We start from the raw sequence: 26,961 nt of genomic DNA on the forward strand, positions 1-26,961 counted from the left end.
TTTGCACTGCTTTGAGAGAAGCTTGGGGACTGGTCTTTTATTTTAGCTGAATCTCTGTTTGGATACCGGTTAGCCTACAATTAGGCTGTGGAAATGTTATGATTATTTTGCTCTTCAGTCGCTTGGTAGTCTTAGGCCTACTCCTGACCAGGCACGTTGTACAGTGCCATATTTTCCTAAAGAAAACCCTCAGGCCTACATAGGCTAATGTAAAATGCATTTTCGTTGTCACATGAGCCGAATATGCATTTTCGTTGTCACATGAGCCGAATACACAGGTGTTGACCTTAACTTGAAATGCTTACTTACAAGCCCTTAACCAACAGTGTAGTTCAAGAAAGAGTTAAGATGCATTATATGCATTAGTGAATTCAATCGCTTTAGCCGACATGTTGTGGTTTATTTATTGTTTAATTATTCAAGGCTCCCATTTGTTATTTCATTTTATATTTAAAATGCTTGACTGTATTTAAAGACATGAATGACTTGTATGTTGTTTGATGACATTGTCGTGTCTTTGGCTATGCCGGATTAAGTGATATGACATGCTATCCTATAAAATTATTTCTCTGTAATAATATCACCTGATTCGCTAATCATGTAAATGTAATTAACTAGAAAGTCGGGACACCACGTAAGAGTGTTTATAGAGCCGTTATCTTCTGAATAAACTCTTAAAAACGTAGTAATATTTCACATCGATAGCGTCAATATTAATCATCTTATTTTCAGTCTCATAATGAAAGTTGTAAATTCTTGGTTATCTTCACGGACCCTGGCTAACAAGTTGAATCAGCAATACAAAATTGGGTTTAATTATTTATTTACTAAATACCTAACTAATCACACCGAATTACATATACACAGAATACAAATTATGTCACACAGAAAACCCCCCCTGATGGACGGAGCCGACATGGCGGCTTGTTACACAAAGAAAGGGGGTTGGGCTTGAATGAAAGAGCGGGAAGACTTTTTTCTTTTGAGGAACAAAAGAAACAGCAGGTATGCTATCGTAAATACATTATCGTATGCATTCTAAATTACCGCCCATTTGGAAAAGGAAAATGCAATAAATATGTACTCTGATCTGCGCTTCGGTAGGTTGGTCGTAGATGCTGGCCGGGTTGGCCAACAGCGATCTTCCTGTCCTTGGAAGAATGTCAATGGTGATAAAATGGATACGTTGTAGTATCTTCGTCGTGTGTTAGACTGGATCCGTCGTCCGTCCTTTCCTAGCCTACGTTCTACAGCGGCCGCTGCTAACTCAACGGCTAGGAAGTATCACTTCTGTAGTGAATAAGTTCAAAGTTCATACCATTCACAACCAACGCTCACGCCGAGGTTGGCTTAGTTCTGTACTTGACATGTATGTCCTTTTAACGCAGAGGCTGCAGACCTCACGTAGTGGAACTCTGGTTACATTGTGTCATTGTCTTATATAGTGGCGAGGGGAGAAGGGTGTGTTTCATCATTTATAACCCCTGTCTCTTCACAGGGGCGGGCCACTGATTAAGCAGGGCACTTTCCTTATGAAAACCCAATTCTCTCATTTGGAAGCTAAAATTACATTTAATCTCCTAACAAACAATCTCAATATCAAACATTTAAATTGCACAACAATTCCATGTGAATTTGATAACTAGAATATGTAGACTTTCCCAGGTACAGTTTATGTCGTCCTGTCATAATGTCTCATATGACAACCGAACTGACATCCATACTCTAAGTTCCAACGCATATTTCCAACTGGTTCTATTACCAAAATATGGTTCCTTTTCCCCATTTGTTTGATGTTCCCAGACTCTCTATATTTAACAAAGGCTATTCAACAGTTCTTCAGTAGGGTCAGAGAGAGAGGGGAAGGGAGAAAGGTATTTATGGGGGGTCATAAACCTTACCCACAGGCCAATGTCATGACAACATGTACAAATGAATGAATTATTGATTGATATACTGTATATTGAAGTAGGCCTTCATGACAATAAGTAAGTTACACTAAAACGGCTACAGTAAATAGGACTCTTAGGCCAACAGCTCCATGTCATTTCAATAACTTCATTTCAATAAGAACCTTGAACTCACATGTCCCTGAATTTACCGAAATATGTGTATTTTAGCAGTAGGCCTACATTAAGATAAATATCATAAAAGACAAAAACGTACTGAGCATTAAATACTATGACATCATGCACTGTAACATGCTGTACCCACCTGTAACCCACCTAAATCCATATTAATAAAGTTTAAAAAAACAATGTCTCTCTAGCCAACACTCTCAAGATGGAATCAAAGGAATAGTTGGAATTTGGAACCCACCAGTGAGACCTGACTCCTCACCTACCAGTTGTTGGTTGAATTATCTCAATAACCATGAAGCAGCCCGGTGGCTACATTGACCCTGACCCTGGTGATTGGTGTAGCCTCACTGCACTTAGTACTCCCATTCCCTGACTATCACGCTGACCCAAACCAAACTGTGCTGGCTCAGATATTTTATTTTCACTTTGTCCTATTCAGCATAGTTCCAGCAACTATATGATGGATGTGTGTAAACAGGCCAACTCAGTACAGCTTAGTTTGGCACCACTCAGTTCAGCTCAGTAGTGTGAAAAGCCCTCCAGTCATTGTCTGACTAGTCCATTAAGTGCAAACGTCATTAGTGATTAATGATTGTTTAGACTGGGTTGGTCTGGCTGTGCTTACTGGTAATGGCACTACTAATCGGTTAAGAAAAGAAAATAATGTAATGGGTTAAGGAAAGAAAGGGGAAAATCCTTTGCTGGATGATGTAGCCTAGAGGGCCAATGCTGAGTATTGCTGTAGTGGTAGATGGTTCACCCAACACTGTACGGTGTGTTTGTTTGTTTTATGTACGTGTGTGTGTTTTATGAACATGTGTGTGTGTGTGGACCTTTAGCTGACCTTTAGCTGTTTAGCTGTGTGGACCTTTAGCTGCTCACACACATCAACCTATAGGTACAGTTGAAGTCGGAAGTTTACATACACTTAGGTTGGAGTCATTAACTCGTTTTTCAACCACTCCACAAATTTCTTGTTAACAAACTCTAGTTTTGGCAAGTTGGTTAGGACATATACTTTGTGCATGACACAAGTCATTTTTCCAACAATTGTTTACAGACAGCTTATTTCACTTATAATTCACTGTATCACAATTCCAGTGGGTCAGAAGTTTACATACACTGAGTTGACTGTGCCTTTAAACAGCTTGGAAAATAACAGAAACTACGTCATGGCTTTAGATAGTCTAATTGACATAATTTGAGTCAATTGGAGGTGTACCTGTGGATGTATTTCAAGGCTAACCTTCAAACTCAGTGCCTCTTTGCTTGACATCATGGGAAAATCAAAAGAAATCAGCCCAAAAATTGTAGACCTCCACAAGTCTGGTTCATCCTTGGGAGCAATTTCCAAATGCATGGAAGTACCATGTTCATCTGTACAAGCAATGGTACGCAAGTATAAACACCATGGGACCATGCAGCCGTCATACCGCTCAGGAAGGAAACACTTTCTGTCTCCTAGAGATGAACGTACTTTGGCGCGAAAAGTGCAAATCAATCCCAGAACAGCAGCAAAGGACCTTGTGAAGATGCTGGAGGAAACGGGTACAAAAGTATCTATATCCACAGTAAAACGAGTCCTATATCGACATAATTTGTTTATGTTAGGTCCTAATCTGGCTATGCCAAATGGCTGTGGGCTACACTAGTTCCTTTAGCAGACAAGATGTGCTTAGAATTCCGTGGCATTATTGTAGAATATTTTATAGTATTACGAATACAATTGAACAAAGCTGAATAAAATATAAATATTTTCTCCAAACAATTTAAGGAAGTGCGCATATGCGGCTGTGTTGAACAGTTAACAGAGAAATAGGTACTCCTATATTCTTAATTTAGAGTTATTAATGTAACTGTAGTTGTTCTACAAACGTTGGGCTGTATGTTTTTGATTTTTAATACATTGTAAGGCTGCATGATACGACTCTAATGATGATTTGAAAAACGTTGCTTGAAAGGCATGAGCTCTGCATAGTTTTTTTTTGTGCAGGCTGTACACACTTCATTAGTCTCTCATTCACAATTTGACTTGCACTTGATGGTTCCAAACTTCTTCCATTTACGATGATGGAGGCCACTGTGTTCTTGGGGACCTTCAATGCTGCAGAAATGTTTTGGTACACTTCCCGAGATCTGTCCCCGACACAATCCTGCGTCGGAGTTCTACGGACAATCCCTTCGACCTCATGGCTTGGTTTTTGCTCTGACATGCACAGTCAACTGTGGGAACTTATATAGACAGGTGTGTGCCTTTCCAATCATGTCAAATCAATTGAATCTACCACAGGTGGACTCCAATCAAGTTGTAGAAACATCTCAAGGATGATCAATGGAAACAGGATACAGTTGAGCTCAATTTCGAGTCTCATAGCAAAGGGTCTGAATACTTATGTAAATAAGGTATTTCTACTTTTTACTTTTAATACGTTTACAAAAATGTATAAACATTTTTTTCTTTCTCATTATGTGGTATTGTGTGTATTTTGATGAGGAAAAAACAATTTAATACATTTTAGACTAAGGCAGTAACATTACAAAATGTGGGAAAAGTCAAGGGATCTGAATACTTTCCAAATGCACTGTATAATTTCACCGAATAGCTAATATTGTCACCCATCACACTATTCTTGATTTAATCTTGTCTTTACATATACTAAATAATATATGTGAGAAATTTGTTTTGATTTAGAATGGACCGTTATTATGCACCTGTCTCAAGACAGGGGCAGTGGGAAAAAATTATTGAATCGCGAATGCAGGATGCTTTTCCCGTTGTTCATTTTTTAAAAACATTTTTTATTTAACCTTTATTTAACTAGGCATTTCAGTTAAGAAAAAAAATCTTATTTTACAATGACGGCTTACCCCCCCCAGCCAAACTCTTCCCAATTGTGCACCGCCCTATGGGACTCCTGATCACGGCCGGGTGTGATACAGCCAGGGATCGAACCAGGGTCTGTTGTGATGCCTCTAGCACTCAGATGCAGTGCCATAGACTGCTGCGCCACTATTTTCATGTCAACCAGGTATGCTATACTTCTGTTGGAAAGATAAACAATGTGCTTAATATTAGGAAAGTTGAGAAATAAATATAGTAGGCCTAGTCTATAGAAAGCTGATGGGATCCTCCTCTTTTTAGTAGAGGCCGTCGCTCTGTTTCCTTGTGCAATTGCATAACCTATAGAAATGTTGCGCAACATGAGCTTATGGGCTCTCATGAAGTGTTCGATTAGATTTTCGATTACATATGCATTGATGTCATAGTAATTAGAGGGACAATAGATTACTGAATACCAGGCAGTTAGTAAGTTTGGTAGGCTGCTAATGACCATCAGCAGCATCAGAGCTTGGAGAAGCCTAATTACCTTGACTAAACTTTCACATGGAATTTGACTGCCTTCATGACTCGTGTCCGCTGGTGTGGCGGTAATACGGACACCGCAACATCCCTAATCTCACCTTCACCCTCACCATCTCCCTCCCTGTGTCTCTTTCCTAGGTGACCTGGTGTCTAGAGCCATGCACCACATGCAGCGTTTGAGCTCCGTACGCCCGGGGCTCAGCCCGGCCCACCACACCCGGCCCCAACAGATTGTCTCCTGGTTGCCCGACGCCCTACACACCCTCTACTACTTCCTCCGCTGCCCACAGATGGAGTCCATGGAAAACCCCAACCTAGACCCACCCAGGATGGCCCTCAGCAAGGAGAGGTAGGGGTTAGAATATGGAGAATGGATGTTTATACACACACACGCACACACAGAGACACACAGTTCATACGCACGCTCTCTCTTTCTCTCTCTCAGATAACACTATCAAAATGTTAGATCTGTTTTGAAATGTCCCTATCTACAGTTGAAGTCGGAAGTTTACATACACTTAGGTTGGAGTTATTAACCTCCCTGGGCAAGGTGGGACGTTTGCGTAGTCAACAGCCAGTGGAATCGCGTGGCACGAAATACAAATACCTCAAAAATGTTAACTTCAATTTCTCAAAGATATTACTATTTTACACCATTTTAAAGACAAGACTCTCATTAATCTAACCACATTGTCCGATTTCAAAAAGGCTTTACAGCGAAAGCAAAACATTAGATTATGTCAGGAGAGTACCCTGCCCAAAATAATCACACAGCCATTTTCAAAGCAAGCATATATGTCACATAAACCAAAACCACAGCTAAATGCAGCACTAACCTTTGATGATCTTCATCAGATGACACTCCTAGGACGTTATGTTATACAATACATGCATGTTTTGTTCAATCAAGTTAATATTTATATCAAAAACAGATTTTTACATTAGCATGTGATGTTCAGAACTAGCATACCCACCGCAAACTTCCGGTGAATTTACTAAATCACTCACGATTAACGTTCACAAAATAAATAACAATTATTTTAAGAATTATAGATACAGAACTTCTTTATGCAATCGCGGTGTCAGATTTTAAAATAGCTTTTCGGCAAAAGCACATTTTGCAGTATTCTGAGTAGAAAGCCCGGCCATCACAGCTAGCTAATTTGACACCTACCAAGTTTGGCCCTCACCAAACTCAGATTTACTATAAGAAAAATTGGATTACCTTTGCTGTTCTTCATCAGAATGCACTCCCAGGACTTCTACTTCAACAACAAATGTTGTTTTGGTTCGAAATAATCCATAGTTATATTGAAATAGCTCCGTTTTGTTCGTGCGTTCAGGTCAGTATCCGAAGCGAAGGGTGGCGCACGAGCGCATTTCGTGACAAAAAATGTCAAAATATTCCATTACTGTACTTCGAAGCATGTCAAACGCTGTTTAAAATCAATTTTTATGCGATTTTTCTCATAAAATAGCGATAATATTCCAACCGGGCGACGTTGTATTCATTCAAAGAGAGAAAGAAAAACATGGAGAATTCACATGAACGCACATCTACAGTATTACTGTTCTCAGCCTGACCACTCACAAAATCTCCTGCTGTTTTTCGCCCAGAGACTGGAGAGACATCATTCCACTTTCTGGCGCCTTCTGAGAGCCAATGGAAGCCTTAGAAAATGTCACATTACATCAGAGATGCTGTATTTTTGATAGAGATGCCACAGAAGGAGAACAAATTGTCAGACAGGGCACTTCCTGTATGGAATCTTCTCAGGTTTTGGCCTGCCATATGAGTTCTGTTATACTCACATACACCATTCAAACAGTTTTAGAAACTTTAGAGTGTTTTCTATCCAAATCTACCAATTATATGCATATTCTCGTTTCTGGGCAAGAGTAGTAACCAGTTTAAATTGGGTATGTTTTTTATCTGGCCGTGCAAATACTGCCCCCTAGCCCCAACAGGTTAAAACTTGTTTTTCAACCACTCCACAAATTTCTTGTTAATGATGTTACGGCTTTAGAAGCTTCTCTTATGCTAATTGACATCCTTTGAGTCAATTGGAGGTGTACCTGTGGATGTATTTCAAGGCCTACCTTGAATTGTAGACCTCCTCAAGTCTGGTTCATCCTTGGGAGCAATTTCCAAATGCATGGAAGTACCATGTTCATCTGTACAAGCAATGGTACGCAAGTATAAACACCATGTGACCACGCAGCCGTCATACCGCTCAAGAAGGAAACACTTTCTGTCTCCTAGAGATGAACGTACTTTGGCGCGAAAAGTGCAAATCAATCCCAGAACAGCAGCAAAGTACCTTGTGAAGATGCTGGAGGAAACGGGTACAAAAGTATCTATATCCACAGTAAAACGAGTCCTATATCGACATAATCTGAAAGGCCGCTCAGCAAGGAAGAAGCCACTGCTCCAAAACCGCCATAAAAAAAGACAGACTACGGTTTGCAACTGCACATGGGGACAAAGATGGTACTTTTTGGTGAAATGTCCTCTGGTCTGATTAAACAAAAATAGAACTGTTTGGCCATAATGACCATCGTTATGTTTGGAGGAAGAAGGGGGATGCTTGCAAGCCGAAGAACACCATCCCAACCGGGCTGGCTTCCCGGCTTTGAAGTTGAGGTCAAGGTAATTGTATGTTTTTAGACATAGTTATCTCATTGGTAGTGTCTGATTAGTTTATTGGTGTCTGAACAGTTGTAGGCCTATAGCTGATTTGTGAGAGATTAGAGGTTCCATGACCATGTTAATGAACTGAATGGTGTGTGCTCATTGGGCATTTCTCATCTGGTTTTGCCTCAGGACTCAAATTAAACCTGGTTGCCTCAGTCACGACCCAATATCACACTGCGAAAAAAAACCCAGCCAAAATGCAATCTGGGAAACTATTTTTAATACTATATTGATTGGAAATGTAGCAAGTATATGACAAGAGAACACCTTTTTTTAACGAAGATTGTTAGTAAGCTTACTTGTTTAAGACCACAAAATCAACCAAAATGTGCTGATAATAGTCTGTATTGAAAATACTGTGATTGAAGAAAGATAGTTTTCAGAGATGAAATAAGTAAATGTAGGCATTTTCTACACACTTTCTACCTGGTTTTAGTCATTTAGGTTCAAACTAAATAAATAAAAATAAGAGAATCACTTCTCAAGTAGCCCCTGTAGAGTGGTGGTTTTCTCTGGAAGTTACTGCTTGTGTTGTACGTATGCCACTGAAAACAGGGTGTGGACTAGGACTGACTCACTACTGATTTCCTGGTTTCCTGTCCTCCAGTAAGATGTGATAAAAGGCTGTATAAATATCAGCTTACGTAGCTCATGTGGTCATTATGAAACTACACGTCTGTTCCCTTAGGTTGGTTCTCCAGGGTTCATTGATATGTTATGGAAGTAATTGGTAAAATTAGAAAGACAATGTTTTGAACCTGTTACATTTTAGGGAGGGAGGGAGGTGTGATATGTGTGTGTGTGTGTGTGTGTGTGTGTGTGTGTGTGTGTGTGTGTGTGTGTGTGTGTGTGTGTGTTCACATACACATCTTCATACAGTACCAGGGAGAAGTTTGGAAAGACCTACTCATTCAAGGGTTTTCTTTATTTTTGCTATTTTCTACATTGTAGAATAATAGTGAAGATGTCAAAATGATAAAATAACACACATGGAATCATGTAGTAACCAAAAAAGTGTTTTTTGGTTACTCAATAATATTTCAGATTCTTCAAAGTAGCCACCCTTTCTTTGTCTTGATGACAGCTTTGCACACTCTTGGCATTCTATCAACCAGCTTCATGAGGTAGTCACTTGGAATTCATTTCGATTAACAGGTGTGCCTTATTAAAAGTTAATTTGTGGAATTTCTTTCCTTCTTAATGCGTTTGAGCCAATCAGTTGTGTTGTGACAAGGTAGGGGTGGTATACAGAAGATGTCCCTGTTTGGTAATAGACAAAGTCTATAGTATGGCAAGAACAACTCAAATGAGCAAAAATAAATGACAGTCCATCGTTACTTTAAGACATGAAGGTCAGTCAATATGGAACATTTCAAGTACTTTGTAAGTCTCTTCAAGTGCAGTCGCAAAAACCATCAAGCGCTATGCTGAAACTGGCTCTCATGAGGACTGCCACAGCAAAGGAAGACCCAGAGTTGCTGCAGAGGATAAGTTCATTAGAGTTAACTACACCTCAGATTGCAGCCCAAATAAATGCTTCACAGAGTTCAATTAACAGACACATCTAGGGTTGCACATTTTGGGGAATATCCAGAGGTGGGAACTTTCTGTGGGAATTAACGGGAGAATGGGAATTAATGGAAATATATGCAAATTAATATTAATACCATTTAAATGTAGATGCTTTTTGCATTGGATATATTTACCATATCATATGGAGACAGAAACATAAACCTTTTACCTTATCATAAGTAGACATAATTGCAAATGATTCAACCTTCAAATAGAAATTAAAAAAAAACAATTTAGTTACGAATTGAACTGTAATTAAATGAGTTGACTCTTCACACGGGATGATTTCACTGAACAACAAAAGAAAGGGAAATTTGAATGATCCCAATGATCCATCACATCTCCCAAAAACGTTTTCAACATACATCTGTAAAATGATAGTCTAGAAACTAAAGCTTTGGTTGTCTTCCTCTCAGGCTTCCATGCATTCTCCCTGGACCTCCTCAATGTCCACCTCTTGAACATCAGACTCTGAGGCCTCATCTTCACTGTCACTTTCCAACCTTGTTGAGGATGGCTCGTTGTCAGGCTCAAAAAGCCTCAAATTTGGCCGGATGGTCACCAATTTTTCAACCCTTGTATTGTTCAGCTTGTTGCGTGCTTTGGTGTGTGTGTTCCCAAACAAGGACCAGTTGCGCTCTGAGGCGGCTGATGTTGGTGGGATATGGAGGCAACAGGGGAAAGAGCCTCAGATCCACAAATTCCCTTCCACCAGCTGGCTGATGAGATATGTTGGCACGACTGCCATAATGCATCTCCATCCCAAAGCCCTTGCTTGGAAGTGTACTTCGCCAAACTGCCAAGAACCTTGCCCTCATCCAGGCCAAGGTGGCAAGACACGGTAATAATGACACCACAGGACTTGTTGATCTCTGCACCAGACAGGATGCTCTTTCAAGCATACTTGGGGTCCAACATGTACGCTGCGGAGTGTATGGGCTTCAGGCAGAAGTCTTCACGCTTTTTGATGTATTTCAGAACTGCAGTTTCCTCTGCTTGGAGCAACAGTGAAGTGGGACTGGCAGTACGGATTTCTTCTCTTTCATCTGCAAGCAGAGTCTGAACATCAGACAGGATGGCATTGTCTCCCTCAATCTGTGCAATGGCTACTGCTATAGGTTTCAGGCTGCTTACCGCTCTTTCCCAAAATACATCATCCAGGAGGATCCTCTTGATGGGGCTGTCCATATCGGCAGACTGTGATATGACCATTTCCTGGAGAGACTCCTTCCCCTCCAGGAGACTGTCAGACATGATGACAACACCACCCCAACGGGTGTTGCTGGGCAGCTTCAATGTGGTGCTCTTATTCTTCTCACTTGGCTTGGTGAGGTAGATTGCTGCTATAACTTGATGACCCTTCACATACCTAACCTTTTCCTTGGCTCTCTTGTAGAGTATATCCATTGTTTTCAGTGCCATGATGTCCTTCAGGAGCAGAGTCAATGCATGAGCAGCACAGCCAATGGGTGTGATGTGAGGGTATGGCTCCTACACTTTCGACCATGATCACAGCATTGTCTGTCACCAGTGCAAATATCTTCTGTGGTCCAAGGTCATTGATGACTGCCTTCAGCGCATCTGCAATATAGAGACCGGTGTGTTTGTTGTCCCTTGTGTCTGTGCTCTTGTAGAATACTAGTTGAGGGGTGGAGATGATGTAGATAATTATTCCTTGCCCGGGAACATTCAACCACCCATCAGAGATGATTGCAATACAGTCTGCTTTCTTTATGATTTGCTTTACCTTCACTTGAACTCTGTTGAACTCTGCATCTAGCAACTTAGTAGATAAAGCATGTCTGGTTGGAGGGGTGTATGCTGGGTGAAGAACATTCAAAAATCTCTTCCAATACACATTTCCTGTGAGCATCAGATGTGAACCAGTTGCATACACATCTCGAGCAAGACATTCATCAGCATTTCTCTATGTTCCTCCATTGAGTCAAAAAAATGTTGATTCTTGGAGGACCATGAGCTGTTGCTATTGATAATGTGTCTGATCCATAATTTTATCCTCGAATAGATGTAGAGGGACTTTTGTCAAAGGTTGCTTGTTGTGAGCAATGAGGGAACTTTATGCACTTGTCCAGATGATTCTGCATATTTGTTGCATTCTTCACATATGATTTGGCACAGTATTTGCAAATATACACAGCTTTTCCTTCTACATTAGCTGCAGTGAAATGTCTCCACACATCAGATAGTGCCCGTGGCATTTTCCTGTAAAGATTTGAATTTTTTTTGTAAAAATACCATTCCATGTGCAGATAAATAGTTAGGAATTGTTTAATCTAACTGCTTAACCTCTTACATCTAGACGTTCCGCTAGCGGAACACCTGCTCCAATATCCAATGATGGGCGTGGCGCGAAATACAAATTCCTCTAAAATCCGAAAACTTCCATTTTTCAAACATATTACTATTTTACAGAATTTTAAAGACGAGACTCTCGTTAATCTAACCACACTGTCCGATTTCAAAAAGGCTTTACAGCGAAAGCAAAACATTAGATTATGTCAGCAGAGTACCCAGCCAGAAATAATCAGACACCCATTTTTCAAGCTAGCATATAATGTCACAAAAACCCAGAAGACAGCTAAATGCAGCACTAACCTTTGATGATCTTCATCAGATGACACACCTAGGACATTATGTTATACAATACATGCATGTTTTGTTCAATCAAGTTCATATTTATATAAAAAAAACAGCTTTTTACATTAGCATGTGACGTTCAGAACTAGCATACCCCCCGCAAACTTCCGGGGAATTTAAAAACAATTTACTAAATTACTCACGATAAACATTCACAAAAAGCATAACAATTATTTTAAGAATTATAGATACAGAACTCCTCTATGCACTCGAATATATCCGATTTTAAAATAGCTTTTTGGTGAAAGCACATTTTGCAATATTCTAAGTACATAGCCCAGCCATCACGGGCTAGCTATTTAGACACCCGGCAAGTTTAGCCTTCACCAAAATCAGATTTACTATTACAAAAGTTTGATTACCTTTTGTTGTCTTCGTCAGAATGCACTCCCAGGACTGCTACTTCAATAACAAATGTTGGTTTGGTCCAAAATAATCCATCGTTATATCCGAATAGCGGCGTTTTGTTCGTGCGTTCCAGAAACTATCCAAAATGGTAAATCATGGTCGCGTGCATTGCGCATTTCGTGACAAAAAAAATCTAAATATTCCATTACCGTACTTCGAAGCATGTCAACCGCTGTTTAAAATCAATTTTTATGCAATTTATCTTGTAAAAAAGTGATAATATTCCGACCGGGAATCTCCTTTTCGGGTAAACAGAGGAAAAAACAGAAAGACGGGGGCGGCCAGTGTACGCGCCTAAGCCCACTGTCCCTTGATCGGCCACTTGAGAAAGGCGATAATGTGTTTCAGCCTGGGGCTGGAATGACGACATTCAGGTTTTTCCCGGGCTCTGAGAGCCTATTGGAGCCGTGGGAAGTGTCACGTTACCACAGAGATCCTAAGTTTTGGAATGAGATGTCAAAGAAAGACAATAAATGGTCAGACAGGCCACTTCCTGTAAAGGAATCTCTCAGGTTTTGACCTGCCATTTGAGTTCTGTTATACTCAGACACCATTCAAACAGTTTTAGAAACTTTGGAGTGTTTTCTATCCAAAGCTAATAATTATATGCGTATTCTAGTTTCTGGGCAGGAGTAATAATCAGATTAAATCAGGTACGTTTTTTATCCAGCCGTGAAAATACTGCCCCCTAGCCATAACAGGTTAAGTAAAATAAATGTTTTAAAATGAAACCTGTATGGAAACAGGTGAATTAACCCTCCTCCGTTAGCAGACTCAAGCAAGCTAAACCCACATGGTAGCAAAAACTAAAATTGTTAACAAGTTAGAAATGATTTAAACACACTTTGCTGTAGGCTACGATTTACTAATTAACAAAAAAGCATGTATGTCATATAAAATATATTCACTCCCCCCAGTATTGTAATCAAACCAGAAAGCATGTAGTCCTTGGCTCAGACCGTGTGGGCTCAATAGCATCTCATTAGTGTGCAAGATCTTGAGAATCAGCTGTACATGTGATGGAAGAGTGCACTGCACATGTAATGGAAGAATTTACTCTGCATGCAGAAGGTTGCAATTCCATTGAATTGGGGATAGTTTAGCCAGAATATGCCACAAGACCTAGAATTGCCTTATGTATATCCCACTAAAAAGGTTCACTGTTATAAGCTAACTTTTTTTGATGACTTTAAGCAACATTCCCCAAAGCAACCCTAGACACAACTCAACATCAACTGTTCAGATGAGACTGCTTGAATCAGGCCTTCATGGTCGAACTTCTGCAAAGAAACCACTACTAAATGACACCAATAAGAAGAAGAGACTTGCTTGGGCCAAGAAACGCGAACAATGAACATTAGACCAGTGGAAATCTGTCCTTTTGGTCTGATGAGTCCAAATTTGAGGTTTTTGGTTCTCACCGCTGTGTCTTTGTGAGATGCAGAGTTGCTCAACGGATGATCTCCGCATGTGTGGTTCCCACCATGAACCATGGAGGAGGAGGTGTGATGGTATGGGGGTGCTTTGCTGGTGACACTGTCAGTGATTTATTTACAATTCAAGGGAAACTTAACCAGCATGGCTACCACAGCATTCTGCATTGATATGCCATCTCATCTGGTTTGCGCCTAGTGGGACTATCATTTGTTTTTCAACAGGACAATGACCCAAAACACACCTCTAGGCTATTTAAGGGCTATTTGACCAAGAAGGAGAGTGGTGGAGGGCTGCATCAGATGACCTGGCCTCCACAATCACCCATCCTCAACCCAATTGAGATGGTTTGGGATTAGTTGGACCGCAGAGTCAAGGAAGAACAGCCAACATGTGTTCTGCAAATGTGGGAACTTCTTCAAGACTGTTGGAAAAGCATTCCACGTGAAGCTGATTGAGAGAATGCCAAGAGTGTGCAAAGCTGTCATCAAGTCAAAGGATGGCTACTTTGAAGAATCTCAAATCTAAATAATATTTTGATTTGTTTAACATTTTTTTGGTTACTACATGATTCCATATGTGTTATTTCATAGTTTTGATGTCTTCACGGTTATTCTACAATGTAGAAAATAGTAAAATTAAAGAAAATCCCTTGAATGAGTAGGTGTGTCAACTTTTGGCTGGTACTGTACGTACAAGTTTCCTTCCTAGGTCTGCCGTGTGTGTGTGTGTGTGTGTGTGTGTGTGTGTGTGTGTGTGTGTGTGTGTGTTTAAGAAGTTCAGGAGAAATTTCTCCTGCATGTTCAAGGGTTAATGACACACTTAAGAGTGAGCTGTGTAAAGGGATCTATGCACTCTTGCATACAAAGTGGATGCTGCTCTCACTCACTAGTCTAGTGTTTTTAGGCATGTCAATCTCCGAGTGGCACACATTGGTTGAATCAATGTTGTTTTGACATCATTTCAATACAATTTTCCCGAATAGATGTTGAATTGATATCTGTGCCCATTGGGCTGTGTGTGTTTTTCATTTGAGTTTATGATTGTATATGCATCCAAGGGAATGTTTGTGTTTTGTTATGGTAGGAGCGGCGTGTGTGTGTGTGTGGGTGTGGGTGTGTTTTTTGTGTGCGCTTCCTGAGTAGGGTTGCAAAGGGAGAGTATATTACTGGAAACTTTCTACATTTACCAGGAAACTACCAGAATTTTGGTATCTCAAGAATTGTATGTAATATATCACAAGACATCTAGTGGCTCTTTTGGGTACTTCAGATTATCACAGGTGTCTGTAAAGCTGTAAAACATTATCCTAAATATAAACCATCAACTTGGTGAATACCATTGGTGTTTAGTATGAGGGTGTCAGCATGAAATCTCCTTTTAAGGTTATTTTTTTCTTTTTACGAACTTTTATTTATTTTACTATGTCAATATGTATTTGTTGTGAATGTTTTGGCATCAAACTGGTGGCAGTTGTGAAAAGTTAATAGTTGGAAGAGTTGCGGAGTTAATTGAAAATAATGCCATTGTTGATTAGATGCTTTTTTGATTAATTAGGCTATTTTCTCTTGAACCATATGTTCTATCTACTAGAAAGTGATGGATAAGATGGACACAGATATAATAAATTAACACTATATGTTAATATTTTTTTACAAAGTTATTCAAGTATAAATTACCAAAGTTACGATGGATTGCCATAGATTTTCTGTTAATTACCAAAAGTACTGTAGATTCTGGTAACTTTGGTAAATTATCAGTAGCTTTGCAACCCTAATCCTGAGACACACACACACACACACACACATCTGCTCCAGCTGTCTCCCATACTGTACCTCAATCAATCAATCAAATGTATTTATAAAGCCCTTTTTACATCAGCCAATGTCACAAAGTGCTATACAGAAACCCAGCCTAAAACCCCAAACAGCAAGCAATGCAGATGTAGAAGCACAGTGGCTAGGAAAAACTCCCTTGAAAGGCAGGAACCTAGGAAGAAGCCTAGAGAGGAACCAGGCTCTGAGGGGTGGCCAGTCCTCTTCTGCTGTGCTGGGTTGAGATTATAACAGTACCAAGATGTTCATAGATGACCAGCAGGGTCAAATAATAATAATCACAGTGATTATAGAGGGTGTAACAGGTTAGCACCTCATGAGTAAATGTCAGTTGGCTTTTCATAGCCGAACATTTAGTTAGAGACAGCTGGTGCGGTAGAGGGAGAGTCAAAAACAGCAAGTCCGGGACAAGGTAGCACGTCCGGTGAACAGGTCAGGGTTCCATAGCCGCAGGCAGACCAGTTGAAACTGAATCAGCAGCACGACCAGGTGGACTGGGGACAGTAAGGTGTCATGAGGCATGGTCCCAGGGCTCAGGTCCCCGGGAGGGGAGGGAGAGAATTAGAGGGAGCATACTTAAATTCACACAGAACATCGGATAAGACAGGAGAAACACTCCAGATATAACAGACTGACCCTAACCCACCGACACAAACTATTGCAGCATAAATACTGGAGACAGAGAGGAGGGGTCGGGAGACACTATGTCCCTGTCCGACAATATCCCCAGACAGGGCCAACCAGGAAGGATATAACCCCACCCACTTTGCCAAAGCACAGCCCCCACACAACTAGAGGGATATCTTCAACCACCAACTTACTACCCTGAGACAAGGCCGAGTATAGCCCACGAAGATCTTCCCCACGGCATGAACCCGAGGGGGGCGCCAAACCCGGACAGAAAGATCACGTCAGTGACTCAACCCACTCGAGTGACGCACCCCTCCTATGGACGGGATGAAAGAGCACCAGTAAGCCAGTGACTCAGCCCCCGTAAAAGGGTTAGAGGCAGAGAATCCCGGTGGAGAGAGGGGAACCGGCCAGGCAGAGACAGCAAGGGCGGTTCGTCGCTCCAGTGCCTTTCCGTTCACTTCACACCCTTGGACCAGACTACACTCAATCATAGGACCTACTGAAGAGATGAAAGAGCAAATATGCTCTCCTCATTATTATCAAAGAGAAAAGAACACCACACATAACTCTCCATTCCACCAGACCTGTGTGTGTGTGTGTGTGTGTGTGTGTGTGTGTGTGTGTGTGTGTGTGTGTGTGTGTGTGTGTGTGTGTGTGTGTGTGTGTGTGTGTGTGTGTGTGTGTGTGTGTGTGTGTGAGAGATGTGAGGTACAATTAGTATCTGACAATAATTATAGTGTGATGCCACCATAATGTTCCCTCGCTCTCTTGCTCTCTCTCTCTCTCTCTCTCCCTCCCCCTCACACTCTCTCCAGAAACCTCCATTAACATTTTGTTGTAAACTCTAACCACATCTCTGTGTGGCCCAAGACATCAGACATTTGAGCAGACCCCAACTCTACTCAACACGTCTTATCACAGGAACAGAATTAATTCAACATTCAACAGACAATGCCGTGAAAGCATTGTGTTAATATGTGTGTGTTTGTGTGCGTCTGTTACAAGTGTGTGTGTGGGTGTGTGTGCATTCTTTTGTACATGTGTGGTATATTTTAATGCCACTGAGTCATCCCACTAAATACAGTTAATGTAAACAACAACTTTCATCAGTGAGAGATGTTCATGACCAATTTACTTTACCCTTTCCTTACCTCTCCTCTCCCTTCCCAAACCAACAATTTCTGCTTCCAAAGCATGAGTAATTCGACTCCCCAGACCACCCTAAACACATACACACACACACACACGCAGACACACACGCACACACACGCTCTAGCTGTAAAAAGTGGCTGTCTAATTGGACAATGTGTAGTGATGATAAAAAGTGGGGAGATAAAGTTGCCCCTACACCCTTTTTTTTTTTTTTTTTTGCCCCTCAGATATTTTCAATTTTGTAATGTTTACATTTATGTGTGGAAGCAAGGTAATCTGATCGTAGATCTGTGATTGAGGGCAACTTAATATGATTAATCCCAAGGTCTGAGTCTCTCTCGTTATTAGATTGCTATCAGATCTGTTGTAGTTGTAATGGACCCAGATCTACATGAGTCCAGACACGTGCTGTGTACAAATCAGAGGTCAGTTAAACTCTGTCTAGCTTGTTTGTATTTACATCTCATTGGCTCTAAATCCCTGATCTAAGATCAGCCGTTGAGGGGTAGGATGAGGAGTCAGGGGTTAGGGTGCACACACCTTACTGTGATAAGCCTGCATTGGCTTTATTACAATGTAAAATACACTGATAATGGATATACAGTGCATTCGGAAAGTAGTCAGACCTCTTGAGGTTTTCCACATTTTGTTACAATACAGCCTAATTCTAAAATGTATTAAATATTTTTTTCCTTCATTAATCTACCCCATAATGACAAAGCGAAAAGAGGTTTTTATATATTTCTGAAAATGTAATAAAAAAAAAAATACAAAATTAAACATCACATTTACATAAGTATTCAGACCCTTTACTCAGTACTTCATTGAAGCACCTTTGGCAGTGATTACAGCCCCTAGTCTTGGGTATGACACTACATGCTTGGCGCACCTGTATTTGGGGAGTTTCTCCCATTCTTCTCTGCAGATCCTCTCAAGCTCTGTCAGGTTGTATGGGGAGCGTCCCTGCACAGCTATTTTCAAGTTTCTCCAGAGATGTTTGATCGGGTTCAAGTCCAGGCTCTGGCTGTGCCACACAAGGACATACAGAGACTTGTCCCAAAGCCACTTCTGTGTTGTCTTGGCTGTGTGCTTAGGGTCGTTGTCCTGTTGGAAGGTGAATCTTCGCCCCAGTCTGAGGTCCTGAGCGCTCGGGAGCAGGTTTTTATCAATGATCTCTCTTTCCCTCAATCCTGACTAGTCTCCAAACATCCCCACAGCATGATGCTGCCACCACCATGCTTCACCGTAGGGATGGTGCCAGGTTTCCACTAGACGTGACACTTGGCATTCAGGCCAAAGAGTTCAATCTTGGTTTCATCAGACCAGAGAATTTAGTTTCTCATGGTCTGAGAGTCCTTTAGGTGCCTTTGGAAACTCCAAGCGGGCTGTCATGTGCCTTTTACTGAGGAGTGGCTTCCGTCTGGCCACTCTACCGTAAAGGCCTGATTAGTGAAGAGCTGAGGAGATGGTTGTCCTTCTAGATGGTTCTCCCATCGCTACAGAGGAATTCTGGAGCTCTGTCAGAGTGACCATCAGGTTCTTGATCATCTCCCTGACCAAGGCCCTTCTCCCCCGATTGCTTCGCGCGGCCAGCTCTAGGAAGAGTCTTGGTGGTTCCAAGCTTCTTCCATTTAAGAATGATGGAGGCCACTGTGTTCTTGAGGACCTTCAATTCTGCAGAAGTGTGTTGGTATCCTTCTCCAGATCTGTGCCTCTACACAATCCTGTCTCGGAGCTCTATGGACAATTTCTTCGGCCTCGTGGCTTGGTTTTTGCTCTGGCATGCGCTGTCAACTGTGGGACCTTATATAGACAGGGGTGTGCCTTTCCAAATGATGTCCAATCCATTGAATTTACCACAGGTGGACGCCAATCAAGTTATAATAACATCTCAAGGATGATCAATGAAAACAGGCTGCACCTGAGCTCAATTTCGAGTCTCATAGGGTCTGAATACTTATGTGAAGATATTTCAGTTTTTTATTTTTAACACATTTGCAAAAAATATTCTATAAACCTGTTTTTGCTTTGTCATTATCGGGTATTGTGTGTAGATTGATGAGGAAAATGTTTTATTTAATCCATTTTAGAATAAGGCTGTAACTAAATGTTTTGGTTGAAAAAGTCAAAAGGTTCTGAATACTTTCCGAATGCACTGTATATGTTTGTTTAAAAAGTGTATGCGAAGTCAACTTCTACTGTCTCCAAGAGTTTTTGTAATCTGTGATTTTAGTACAAAACCAGCTTTGTGTGGGAGAGTGTGTGTGTGTGTGTGTGGTGGGGGGGGGGGGGGGTAGTGCTGCACGGTATACCGAAACTTCGGTACTTTTTTGATACACAAAAAACTTCTGTCAAATGCGTCTCATGTGATTTGAGAGGATCAAGTCTATCAGCACATATCCATCGGCGGAAATCCCGGGGGGGACACGACCCCCCCATCCTGGGAAAAATATGATTTGTCCCCCCCAATATATCACTAAAACATAACTATGTAATTTAAATAATATTAATAATACGCAATGAAAGCAATTGTGCTGATTATAGACACTTAATAGCGCGTTTTTAAGTTTCAAAAGATTGCGACCCCCCCGCCCTTTGCCTCACAATGGTTTGATCCACTGCCAGTTCCTTAGCTTGCAACGTAACTGCCGTGAGGTTCATCCAGTCAATCGCTCGCGCACACACACACTAGCTGAATATGCAGAGCTAGCGCGCAAATATTAACTATTAAGCTAGCTAGTACCTATTCCATTTATGTGGCGTCGTCAAAGATGGAATCAGCATGCAGATGATGTAAGTTAGTGCTTCAAAGTCCCTGTGATAAGGTTAGTGATAAACTGAAGTCCAAACTGAACAGAACTACACTCTCATCTACCATTGTCTTAAATATATTTAATGGTCTCGTTGCAAAAGCTAAATTGTCGCAAGGGAAATTTTATTTATTTAATTTCACCTTTATTTAACCCGGGTAGCAAAGATTATAGCAAACACCACTGAAACTGAATTGGTGCTCGCTAGCTTTGCAAATTCAGCTATTGTTGGAAGCCAGCCAATATGAAACAAACTATTAAAATTACAAAAGGTTGCAGCATATGTTGTGTAAATGGTGAACTCATACAGCTGTCAACTCTTGTCATTTTAATCCGTTTCACATTTGCTAGCTACCTTTTAGATCGAAGCCCATATAGAATGATTGAAGATGATAGAAGCCCATCTCCTACTGTAAATAACCTACACACTGTGTGTAGCCAGCCAGCCAGCCAGGTAGAAAAATGGCAGAAAAATAAAAGACGGACATCAGAGTATTTTTCAATACACCAAAACGCATAGTAAGAACCCTAGTAGCCTAATATCTCAAAGACTAGTTGATAAAATGTTCATAAGAAAGAAATGAAATTCTAATGGAAATGTTTCACAATGATGTCATTAGGCAGAGCAGGCAACAGATGCCACACAGACAGCAGAGTTGGGGACAGATATGCAGGGACAGACTGGCAGAGACAGGGAGTCTCAGGTAAGTTTGTTGAGTCTTTGTTTGGCAACATTATGAAAGGTTCTCAATTTTTTTGACTTGTAAAATAGGAACATAATTGGAAAATGCCATGGATACCCCCACTCTCAACTTAAACTGGTGACTGAACTAAGATTTGTTAAAGGCAATGGTTTTGCTGTTGTGATTAGTTGTGTAGTTTTGGGTACCGGTAGTTAGGAGTACGGCAAACACCTTATTTCTTTGGTTCCTCAATATACATTTACCATATTACAATGTAGGCTATGTGTTACAGCACTACTTTTGGTGTCCCCCTCAGGAATTGCTCTTGAGAAAATTTCATGTAATTGTCCCCTCCAAAGTGTATATCAGATTTTCGCCCCTGCACATATCCTTTATAGCGCGAAGAGCAGCGCCTGCTCCAGTTCCTCATTCATTGCTTGTGCTGTCTGGTTTGTTAATAATCATAGTGCTGTCAGCATTGTCATTAATAATCATAATTTATTACATTTTTAAAGCACTTTTCATTATACAGAATAATCTCAAAGTGCATAACATTTTAAATTAAAACCAAATGGAAAAAAATGGCAACTGACAAAAAGAACACAGGTGACGCTACAAGGGACTAGGAAACCAAGGAGCACATCTATCAACAGAAAGCCATCCTAAAGAGAATGGTCTTTAGGCCTGTTTTAACTGAGCCCAGAGTCTGTGTTAACTTCTGTGCAGAATGAGTGGGGAGCTAACACACTTGAATAATGCAACACGGCATGTAAAAATGTTGAAACTGTTCATTACTGTTCCCAAAACAATGGCCGACCAGCCGAGAACACTTTACAGAGCAAGATGATACCGGTAGCTTTCAGTTTTAATTGTAGGCTACCTTTCCTTGCTAGCTTACAACTGAAGCAAACATCAATTCAGTACCCTAGTACTTTGTTTGTGATAATATGCTAACCTTAACGCAAAATTTGCCGATTTGTCAAAAAAACATCACTTAGTCTCCCTCGCCACCAAAAACTCTTAACCTTTTAGTCTCCCTTGCCTCCCGTCTGGTTTCCACAAAATTCCATAGCCACAAAGTCAGATTCCACTGCCACGTTCTGCCTCGCAAATTACGTAATTTCTTTCTTAAAGAGACAGTGCACACTTTTACAGTGGGGGGAAAAAAGTATTTGATCCCCTGCTGATTTTGTACGTTTGCCCACTGACAAAGAAAGCATCAGTCTATAATTTTAATGGTAGGTTTATTTGAACAGTGAGAGACAGAATAACAACAAAAATATCCAGAAAAACGCATGTCAGAAATGTTATAAATTAATTTGCATTTTAATGAGGGAAATAAGTATTTGAACCCCTCTCAATCAGAAAGATTTCTGGATCCCAGGTGTCTTTTATACAGGAAACGAGCTGAGATTAGGAGCACACTCTTAAAGGGAGTGCTCCTAACCGCAGCTTGTTACGTGTAAAAAAGACACCTGTCCACAAAAGCAATCAATCAATCAGATTCCAAACTCTCCACCATGGCCAAGACCAAAGAGCTCTCCAAGGATGTCAGGAACACGATTGTAGACCTAAACAAGACTGGAATGGGCTACAAGACCATCGCCAAGCAGCTTGGTGAGAAGGTGACATTTGGTGCGATTATTCACAAATGGAAGAAACACAAAATAATTGTCAATCTCCTTCGGCCTGGGGCTCCATGCAAGATCTCACCTCGTGGAGTTGCAATGATCATGAGAACGGTGAGGAATCAGCCCAGAACTACACGGGAGGACCTTGTCAATGATCTCAAGGCAGCTGGGACCATAGTCACCAAGAAAACAATTGGTAACACACTACGCCGTGAAGGACTGAAATCCTGCAGCGCCCGCAAGGTCCCCCTGCTCAAGAATACATATACATGCCCGTATGAAGTCTGTCAATGAACATCTGAATGACTCAGAGGACAACTGGTGAAAGTGTTGTGGTCAGATGAGACCAAAATGGAGCTCTTTGACATCAACTCAACTTGCCGTGTTTGGAGGAGGAGGAATGCTGCCTATGACCCCAAGAACACCATCTCCACCGTCAAACATGGAGGTGGAAACATTATGCTTTGGGGTTGTTTTTCTGCTCAGGGGACAGGACAACTTCAACGCATCAAAGGGACGATGGACGGGGCCATGTACCGTCAAATCTTGGGTGAAAACCTCTTTCCCTCAGCCAGGGCATTGAAAATGGGTCGTGGATTGGTATTCCAGCATGGCAATTACCCAAAACACACGGCCAAGGCAACAAAGGAGTGGCTCAAGAAGAAGCACATTAAGGTCCTGGAGTGGCCTAGCCAGTCTCCAGACCTTAATCCCATAGAAAATCTTTGGAGGGAGCTGAAGGTTCGAGTTACCAAACGTCAGCCTCGAAACCTTAAGGACTTGGAGAAGATCTGCAAAGAGGAGTGGGACAAAATCCCTCCTGAGATGTGTGCAAACCTGGTGGCCAACTACAAGAAACGTCTGACCTCTGATTGCCAACAAGGGTTTTGCCACCAAGTACTAAGTCATGTTTTGCAGAGGGGTCAAATACTTGTTTTCCTTATTTAAAATGCAAATCATTTTATAACATTTCTGACATGCGTTTTTCAGGATTTTTTTGTTGTTATTCTGTCTCACTGTTCAAATAAACCTACTATTAAAATTATAGACTGATCATTTCTTTGTAAGTGGGCAAATGTACAAAATCAGCAGGGGATCAAATACTTTTTCCCCCACTGTATATAAGAAGAGATTGCTTATTCTATGCAAATGTTGTTGATCACTTCAATAAAATGATATTGTTCTCCTCGCAGTTGCCAATAAAACGTGTCCTAAATAGAAGGGATTTTGTAGCCCCATGAAATCAGCTAAAACAAGCTCAAATAACTCAATGCATTCACACAATCCTTTTGAATAATATGCATTCACCTGTATTGTGAATAGACCTAGGCTACATCTTGATTTACCCAGTTAATCAATAGATTTACCATTCAAATAACTTATTTCCATTATGTTGTTTTGGTTAGATTGGTAAAAGCGAAGTCAAATTGATTGTATGATTGTATAATCTATTCATTAATGCATACATGGCTGTCTCTAAAAAATACACATAAAAATTGTCAAATGTAAAAATATTTAACTCAAAAGATTCCCAATAATTGAACAGAGCAGTAACTGAATTTATCTGAGTTTATCCCATTCTGTGACTTTTAGCTAATATGCCTTTTATTTTTTGTGGTTTCATTTCGGTATCAAGTATCGTGATGGTATTGAGTATTGTGATACTAAACCTGGTATCGGTATCAAAGTTGAAAATCTGGTATTGTGACAACACTAGTGTGGGGGATAGTGTTTGGAGGCAAGTGGATTAGTGGTGGAGTAGCCTTCATGTTATTTAGTTTTAGTCCAAAGCGGGCATCTGGTTTTGATGGACAGAGGGGACACCGGTTACTGTGAAAGGTTGGGGACTTGTGTGTGTGTGTTGTTGAGTAACATGGTGATGGGGACAGATTGTGAGGGTGATGATGGGTGGGGTACATACAGACAGACACGCTCCGTCTAATTTCCTGTGTGGGTCACTGGCAGTGGAGTGTATACACACCGATGCACGCACACACACACTCATGCATACAAGGACAAACGTGTGCCACACACACACACACCATTCTTGTCTTAAAGCTGCTGAGAGAGTCCCATTTCAGGCCTCTTGTTGAGATACGAGAGGGCCGTAAATTAAGTAGACCATTCAATAAACCAGGATAGGGGGATTATTTTCCTTTTATATAGCACCTCTGGGAATGTGGAACTGGTTTCTGATTGGTTTAATCTAGAGCGCAGCTTTTTGGTGAATCAATAAGAGTGTTTAGTATTGGAGATGAAAATGCTTTATTTGAAACGGCTCTGGGCTGAGAGCCAGAGTGTTGTTTGTGCTGTCATAACTAATATGCAGTAAAGTGACACAGAGTAGAGTGATCCTGGTGACAATTATAGATACAGACACATGCACAGTTTATTTATTTGCACCAAAGAAAACAAGTGATAGACAACAATAAAAAACAGTCAATTTGACCCCCCCCCCCCCAATAATATACCATGATGAGTTTGATTGATTGGGAAAATAATCCCCATTGTAAAGCGTCAGGGAGCTACTGGCTTTATGTGGCTTTGCACCACAGTGCTCCTCAGCTCCTCATTTTATGATTGGATCCCCCACCCGTTCATGGTAAAGGGAAAAAGAGTTTAGCCCAGCTTGTAAGGAGAATGGAGAAATGTGCAATTTCTCCTATGTCGGACCATTCATGGTAAAGAGAAAAAAAGTTTAGCCCAGCATGTAAGGAGTACAGGAGAAACTCGCAATTTCTCCTCTCCTCTTTCCCTTTTCATCGGTCTGCAATGTATTGCTTTGGTCTGCAGGAACAGTTCAGCAGCGCACACTACCCGCGATCTCTCTCTTTCTCTTTGTGGTGTTTGCTCAAGAGAGGTAGCTACTGTATACTGAACAAAAATGTAAATGCAACAATTTAAAAGATTTTACTGAGTTAGAGTTAAGGAAATCAGTCAATTTGAAATACATGCATAAGGCCCTAATCTATGGATTTCACATGACTGGGACGACAGATACCTTTAAGGTATGAGAGTACATCAGAAAACCAGTCAGTATCTGGGGTGACCACCATTTGCCTCATGCAGCGCTACAGATTTCCTTCTCATTGAATGGATCATACTGTTGATTGTGGCCTGTGGAATGTTATCCAACTCCTCTTCAATGTCAGTGCGAAGTTGCTGTATATTGGCGTGAACTGGAACACTCTGTCGTACACGTTGATCCAGAGCATCCCAAACATGCTCAATGCATGACATGTGTAGTGAGTATGCAGAACATGGAAGAAATAGGGCATTTTTAGCTGTCAGGAATTTTTTTAGAAGAGCAGCACTCCGTGAGCAAGTTTTCACCCTAGTGAAAAAGTAGCTAGTGCCCAAAATAGAAGTGCCAACACCAAAGAGGAGAAAAGTGCATGACATAAGATTAATTTTGGGAGTGCAGAGGACTGTAAGTAAATTGATGAATAGCTACATAGCTAGCTAACTACACTGTACAATTCATAATAGACTGGTACTAAACTTAGCAAAAAAAGAAACGTCCCCTCACTGTCAACTGTTTATTTTCAGCAAACTTAACATGTGTAAATATTTGTATGAACATAAGATTCAACAATTGAGACATAAACTGAACAAGTTCCACAGACATGTGACTAACAGAAATGGAATAATGTGTCCCTGAACAAAAGGGAGGGGTCAAAATCAAAAGTAACAGTCAGTATCTGGTGTGGCCACCAGCTGCATTAAGTACTGCAGTGCATCTCCTCCTCATGAACTGCACCAAATTTGCCAGTTCTTGCTGTGAGATGTTACCCCACTCTTCCACCAAGGCACCTGCAAGTTCATGGACATTTCTGGGGGGGAATGGCCCTAGCCCTCACCCTCCGACACAACAGGTCCCAGACGTGCTCAATGGGATTGAGATCTGGGCTCTTCGCTGGCCATGGCAGAACACTTACGTTCCTGTATTGCAGGAAATCACGCACAGAACGAGCAGTATGGCTGGTGGCATTGTCATGCTGGATG

The 26,961-nt window shown here is 41.0% G+C and overlaps 1 protein-coding gene across 2 annotated transcripts in view; it reads left to right on the forward strand.

Moving 5' to 3' along the window:
• abtb2b (ankyrin repeat and BTB domain containing 2b) overlaps positions 1-26,961 on the forward strand; it is a 177,431-nt gene that overhangs the window by 114,095 nt on the left and 36,375 nt on the right. For both annotated transcript variants that reach the window (XM_014123879.3, XM_014123880.3), the window contains one exon: positions 5,584-5,794. In XM_014123879.3, coding sequence (XP_013979354.2) covers positions 5,584-5,794 — 211 coding nt within the window. The remainder of the gene's footprint in view (positions 1-5,583; positions 5,795-26,961) is intronic.

Source organism: Salmo salar, chromosome 10 (genome assembly GCF_965601325.2).
Source record: "Salmo salar chromosome 10, fSalSal1, whole genome shotgun sequence".
Taxonomy (NCBI): Eukaryota; Metazoa; Chordata; class Actinopteri; order Salmoniformes; family Salmonidae; genus Salmo; species Salmo salar.